We start from the raw sequence: 7379 nt of genomic DNA, 5'->3' as shown, positions 1-7379 counted from the left end.
GGAGGAGGGGAGGAGGGGGAGGAGGGGAGGAGGAGGAAGAAGAAGAGGAAGAGGAGCAGGCTATCTTCTTGGACTCCATATGATACATTGAATGGATGGGGAAAACACAGAGGACAGAGCAAAAATAGGTATCACATAACTTCTGCATATTACTAGAAAATAAAATATTCTAGCTATCACTAATTGTAACTTCGCTCTCCAAACTTCTCATTTGCACTCAAGCGCACCGTTTGCTCAGTGGCAGCTCTGTATGATACTCACCCAGAATGCTGTCATTTTGAATTAGAGAATCATTCTTCTTGCTCCTGCTAATTTTAAATATAAGTTTGCAGACATTGAGAAGATTCTTTCTACTTACTTTAAGCTGCAGAGAAAGAAAACACATTTCTATTGCAGAGGGAAATAAAGACATATACGTTTTTAAACACGAATTTTAAAAGTGCAGCAAGAGTATTTTTAAAACATAAAGAAAAGTTCTTAAGAAATCAACTTTCAAAAGTTTTGGCCACATATTTGCTAACTGTGGTATCTAACTGACTAATTTATAGTAAATACAATATAAATGATATTTAGAGTAAACATATTTTAACAATAAGCATTTATTGCTTACTTTATAAAGTCTCAGGCTTATACGTGAGATTACTAGTTACTTTTAAAAGAGTATATGGAGGGAAAAGGAGGGTGATGCTGATAAATTTAATTAAATGGAGTAATTGCTTTAAAACACAAAAGTAAAGGAAGATGGATACCAAAATTTCAGATTAAACTACCTCAGAAAACAATACACAGTGGAGGCGGAAGAAAATAAAAAAGTCATATTCCCTGATTAGATGATGTCTATACTTATCTTTAAGGCTATTTCTGGAATTAGAATAGTCATAAGTAATGTTCAAAGTTTAAAATGACCTTCTAAATCACACAAAAATGTTCAAGTAAGTTAAACATAGGGGCAATAAGGAAGTATACATTTTTAAAAAACAGAGCATAGGAGGACTAACTGAATCAAATGGTCTAAATTAGCTGTATATTTATCTAAAGTAGTAAAAGGGAAAATCCTAAATGCTCAATATTAGTTTAATTAAGCAGTCACAATTATGACCGTAAACACTGTGTTTGAAAAGACATTTATAAGCTATTAGAAGATGGAAATATTACATGTCCTCATTGCAAGAATGTAAAATATGTTTGTAGGAATGAGGTCATATGAATAAATACACATATCTGTGTGAAAAGGATGGCACATGAGTCATTATTTTATTAAAAACTATCTTTAAAATTATCTTCAATATTGGTTATTGAGTGTTCAGTTTGTTTAAAAAAAGATAAAGGAATTTGTCAGACATATTGTTTAAAGGTTTGTTCTGTGTTTGATTCACAAATATTATTGAGCTCCTCGTGTGTACCAGGCACTGTGCTGTTTGCTGCAGGAGATGCTGTGATGAATTCGGCCCCCCTGCTCTGGGCCCTTTAACTGTCATCTCAGAGCAACCCTGAATATTAGGTGTTGTCATGCTCATTTTGCAACTGAAGAGTGTGCTTCTCAGAGAGGTCCTGTCAACTCACGGTGGCATCATCTGGGCTTGCACCAGAAATGCAGAATCCCAGGCCCCACCCAGCCTGACTGGATCAGAATCTACATTGCAATAAGCTCCTCAGGGCATCATGTGCACATTCCGTCTGAGAAGCCCTGTGGAGGAAATCTCAGATACTGTCTCAGAAGGCAGGACAGGGGGAGATCCTCAGGAGGAAAAATGCAAACGGGAACTTAGAAACATTTTTAAGGATTAGGTGCTTAAAAAAATATTGTACAGACATCTAGAAAATAAACTAAAGAAAACAGAAAAGAATTCTATATCAATGGAAAATACAGTGTCCTTAATATTTGGGACTATATTTTAATCAGTTGACAATCTTCCACTATATTGGGAGACTTTGAGGTCAAAATCATGATTTATTCCTCTTTCTATGTGGTGGTAGAAAGCATGTGTTATGTACTCAATAAAGCTTGTTGAATTAATGAATGAATACAGTGAACCTCACCCCTTCTCCACCCAAATCTTATACTTTTAATGAAAAGTGGCAAAGGAAAAAACAAAACAAAACACTGGTGCCAGAGTGTTTATTAATAATAATAATAATAATAAAAAATATATATATATATCTCCTACAATTTCCAGGTCTGCTAATAAGGTAACTTTACATTCAAAGTAAATTCCTATGCCTTCTCTTTTGGTAACTGTAAAATTGTGGCTTTGAGACATGAAAAGATAATAAAATATTAAATTATATGCAAGTAATATAGACTACCTTATATAAAACAGCCCTAGCCACCCTGACACTGTGCTTCCCTTGCGTTATTTTCTTCCCACAGTACTCATCAGCCCCTTTGGCACTTGATGTGTTTACCGTCTGTCTCTCCTGCTACGGTGCCAGACTGGAGGGCAGAGGCAATGTATTCTCAATGTCAAGAGTCCCTGGCACAAAGTTGTTTGCTTTAGCAGAGTATTTTTCTTACATTAAAAATAGTAGACTTTTCTATTTAAAGCAAATTTGGAAAAGTAAAGAGAAGTTTTTAAATCACTCATAAAACTACCACTGTATATAATCACTGTTGACATACTGGTATTTCTTTTCTTCTTTTTCCCCCTGTATAAGGTGCTGGATTTTTTCCCCCTCTCCTGAATATAGTTACATTCACACTGTATATATGTTTGTACTCTAAAAAAAAATCTTAACATAGACTGATATATTTTTGTAAGATTTTTGAATACAAAAGCTAAAATTAAAATGGCTGTTCAGTAAATCCCCACTTAACCAAAGAATGCAAGAAATCAGAAAAACATTTTTTGCACTGAATTGTTTTAAACTGTAAATCATTTTAAATGTCTGGATTATAACATTACACTGGTAGATAAAATAAATATTGGCACAAAGAAGAGAAATTATCAGAAACTTCTTAGTCCTATATAACTTTTGCTTTTGCTGATTTTTTTTCCCAATAGCTTTTCACGGGGTCTTTTTAAAATTTACATAGAATCCTATCACCAAGCCTTCTAAGCAAAACATCTTGCCTGAAATATTACAGGAGATTCAGGCAGCTGACAAGAAGTTGGACTTGATGGCCCTGCAGGCCCTTCCTGACTGCCTGGTTGTATAACTAATCAGAAGGGGCAACCTACCCATCTCTGCACTCTGGGGTATAGCCCAGCGAGATGCGCCCCTGATTCAGCAAGGCTGTCCGTGTCACAAAGAGGCTTTATCTAAACATAAGGATCATTCAGAATGTGTTCACGGCCTTTTAGATCACTTAGCCTTTTGCCCTAAAATAGTTAAATTGTGCCATGTGTATAATTTATTTGAATGGCACCTTTAATAACCAAGATAATACTTTCTCTACAAAGCATTAGAATTCATAGCATTTTCCTTCTTTCTTTCTCTTTCTCTCTTTCACTTGTTTATTCTTTTGGCTTGGCATGGAGCAAAATGCCTAGGATGTAGGTGGAAAACCAAAGGCAGTCCCTGGGCAGACAGCAGCGACTCCAGACACACCGGGGCTCCCCGGGCAAGAAGGCTCCCCAAATCCAGGGCCAGAAAGGGCACTAGGCAAGCGTGCAGATAGCCTTTCAATCTCTACTTTAAATCCTTCCTGTGGTTTACGCTTTTTTGGATTCACTAAAGCTGATTGATCAATTATCATCGAGAGGGGATTTAAACACTACTGAAATCACTGTTTCAAAGAAGTGCTGCTCTCTGAGTCATATATCATATCACACTTTTTAAAAAGAGGGTGAAAAGTTAGGATGACAGCTAAATAAGAATGTAGCTGCTCCAAAAAAAACTGCACAGGGTATGTAGTCAGAACATCCTGCTTTATGAAATACATCAACATACAAAACAGTGGACATGCTTACTAAACGGTTAGTAAATAAGCCAATGCTTACCTTCACTGTGTACTTTAAGATTTTATATTGTATGAATTACGGGGTGTTAACACAATAGCTTTTACTTTTATGAAAACTGGGTAAACAAAGCTTCCTTCATTAGGTCTAGCGTCTCTCTTAGAATGTTCTATCATAATTATGTCTTATCTTTTGGTTCCAACTGTTTATGGCTGTGACAACAAAGTGCTCCCCTCAAACAATGATATCATTTTGTTCAAGCCAGAGTTTCTTCTCTTTTATTTGGTGTCTGGCCTTTGCTTTTAACACCTCGAGGGAGCCTTCTATTGACCAATGCCCATGACCACACCCAGCTGTGTCTCAGTTTCACAGTGGTTCATAGCGCACCTGGCCATTGTGTCCATGGCCCAAGTTATCTTAAGTTATTTATTAAATCATGTGGCAAAATCAAGCACCCAACAGAAACCATAGGGCAGAAACCACAGCCTGCATTCTCCGATACTGATCTTCAGTCAAGTCACTTGAACAACTGCTTTAAGTGTATTTGCCTATTGTCACATTTTTTTTTTCACCTAGCCACAGACAATATTTGAACATTTTCTATGTCTTCAGCCTTAGTTCCTTAGTATTTTTTAGTCATATTCTGGGATGTCAGTTTATTACCTTAATTTTTTTTCAAGATTCTCAATGAACACACTGCATTTCTAATCTTCTTGGTAACACTTACAAATGAAGCATTAAACAAAATTTTTATGTGCTACAGTCTACTAGACCAGAGGAAAGAAAAACTTACTGCTAGAATAATTTTTGCAAGTTTAAGGCTGAGCGGGTCTGAACCAACATCAACTAGTTTATAAAGGGTCTTCAGGAGAATATTTCTTCTCTTAAATTTATTTCCAAGCATGTTTCCTTCCTCTAAAGCATGATGAAGTTGTGTGCAAGCAGCACAAACCATTTCAACGTTTTCTTCTGTCAGGGCAAAGAGAGTAAAAGCAGCACTTATAATTAATGTCAAGTTCACAAGTGTGTCAAACACAGACAGTATAAGTAAAATCCCCGCAATTATTTTCCCAGACATCTTCAAATTCCTGAACTATTCTTTTTCCCTTTTCTTATCATTTCCATGTACCTGATTTTTTTTTCATTTTACTGATTAATCTTCTAACACATCGACTTATTTACTAATCAGTGAGCTTATCTAGAATACAGTCTTTAAAGAGTGTATTAAAGAATAGGATTGTACCTATTTCCGTTGGTCTTCTTTATTTTAAATGCCATCCACATCAGTTAGTGCTCTGTTCAGTCTCATGGAAGGAAGCAAGCAACTTGCATCTCCATCTTAAACCCTTTGCAGCAGGGTTATGCTGGCCTAGAGTGTTCTCCTTACTTTTTTTGTGCCTACTGATTTGGGTCCTTCAAGGCTCTGTTGATGCTCTGGCTTGTCCAGAAAAGATGCACTATTCTACATACAGTAAATGTTATCTTGTACTATTATTTTTCGCAGGTTTGTGTGTGTGTGTGTGTGTGTGTGCACACACACACACACACACACACACACACTTCTCAGTGCCCTCAAATAAATGTCATGCTAAATGAGTGGGAACCATGTCTTATATACAAGTATGTTTGTATCAACAGTGCATGGTGCAGTGAGAATACTGTTCTGACAACCTGTACCACAGTTTAATAAATATTCATTTTCTAATGTATCTGTTGATGAAAACAATGATCAATATTTTTCTGTGAGAATAATGCTCATTATCTGAGAAAAAGAAGGGCTCAAATGGAACAAAATCTCAAAATGTCACCGCATCAGCCATTATTTGAAGGTAGTTATTAGAAAAGGGGAAAATAAAAAAGAAGACTTTAGTTAGCAAACCGGGAGACCTAGAACATTTTACTTCATAATCAGAATTCTGAGGAAAGCAGTCTCTGAAAGTGGCAGCCACACTAACAGGCATATGAAGAAGAAAAGCAGTAGACAACATGGAACATGAGGAGAAATATAAGAATCCAAGGTCTAAGGTATTCAGTTGAAAAAATTATCTCTGATAGATTCCATCACGAAATTTAAAAGTAGGAAGCCAATCTTAAATAAATACCATAATGTGCTCTTAAAAGCCCACATAGAGGAAGTGTGTGCCTGCAGAAGGAAATGACTCAGGCCATTTTTAGCTCTTTTCAACAATAACATCTAAGAAAAAATTTTAAACCTCAATAGCTAAGTAACCTTCAATGCCTTTCAGTTATGCACTTAAATAAATGAATTGATGGGAAATGACTTAGACTAACTTTAAATAAAGGGAAAGATTTGAGCTCTATTGTAAAAAACACTTTTGTTTTGTTGTATTCTTCTGTGACTGGCAGTTTCTTCACAAACCTTGAGTCCAGGCCGTGGGCCCCATTCTGGCAGTGGGTAGACTTCAAGGCATTTTTCTAACACACCCCTCCACAAACTCTTCAGACAGGTATGTTCTACTCAAGAGTAGCTGTTTTAGTTTAAAAGAAATTAAAAAGGAAGGCTCAAGGGCCAAGGTTTAAACTATCTATTGAATTAACTCTTTATACCAGTTGGTTTGCCACATAGCCTCAAAAAACAACTTAAATGTAAGAGCTATAAAGATTCTCAAGGGGCTAAAGCTAGTGAGTGAAAGTTGGATGAGTAATATAACACAACATAGTTTCAAAGTAACTTCTCCCCATAAGATACTTATTAGTCACAAGAGGGGGAGTATTAATTTGGTGGTAGAAAAACATGGCAGATACCGCCTTTCCCACATGATCAAATTCACATCACCAGTAATAGACCAAATCAGCCTCCTGATACACTAAGGACGTATCAGCACCACTCATCCCATATACCTGGCCCAAATACCTAACCTGAACCTAATTGTGAGGAAATATTGGGTTGGTGGAAAAGTCATGATGTATTTTGTCTATGTTTTTCAAAGGTCATTTATTTATATAAAGAACAAAGATCAATCAATGATATATTGCCCATTTTGTTTGATAACCTTTTACCATCTTTCAGTGAGCTTCATAATTCCTTGTTCATAGAAGGACCTGTGTTTATTTGTAAAAGACTGAACAAGGTGCTGATTTACAGCCTCATCTGAATTGAAAGTTCATGCAAGAAGTTTTAAAGAGAGCGAAACAAGTGGAAGTCTGACGGCGCAAGGTCAGGCGAGTATGTTGAGTGTGGTAACACATCCCATCCAAGCTCCAATAACTTTTGACGGGTGATCAAACTTGGGTGTGGTCTCGTGTTGTCACAATGGAACACAACTCCTTTACAATTAACAAGCTCTGGACGTTTCTGGATGATGGATTCGTTCAAACTGTCCAATTGCCAACAGTACACATTCTAATTGATTGTTTGGTTCCTTGGTAGGAGCTCGAAAAACATGACACCTTTAAAATCCCACCACACTGAGAGCATAGCCTTCCTCTGCTGAATGCCTGCTTTCTTTTTTTTTTTTT

At 36.5% G+C, this 7379-nt stretch overlaps 1 protein-coding gene across 3 annotated transcripts in view; it reads right to left on the bottom strand.

Annotated features, from left to right (window-relative positions):
- Positions 1 to 7379, bottom strand: part of LOC109391427 (armadillo repeat-containing protein 2-like) — a 118432-nt gene that overhangs the window by 68117 nt on the left and 42936 nt on the right. For all 3 annotated transcript variants that reach the window (XR_002125802.1, XM_019658982.1, XM_019658983.1), the window contains 2 exons: positions 4693 to 4868; positions 262 to 364 (listed from right to left, as the gene is read on the bottom strand). Coding sequence is in view for 2 of the 3 variants with exons in the window: in XM_019658982.1 (XP_019514527.1) it covers positions 262 to 364; positions 4693 to 4868 (279 nt within the window). In the remaining variant the exon portion in view is untranslated. The remainder of the gene's footprint in view (positions 1 to 261; positions 365 to 4692; positions 4869 to 7379) is intronic.

The sequence above is a fragment of the Hipposideros armiger genome, unplaced genomic scaffold (genome assembly GCF_001890085.2).
Source record: "Hipposideros armiger isolate ML-2016 unplaced genomic scaffold, ASM189008v1 scaffold_292, whole genome shotgun sequence".
Classification (NCBI taxonomy): domain Eukaryota; kingdom Metazoa; phylum Chordata; class Mammalia; order Chiroptera; family Hipposideridae; genus Hipposideros; species Hipposideros armiger.
This window is presented reverse-complemented; position numbering and strand designations above follow the sequence as displayed.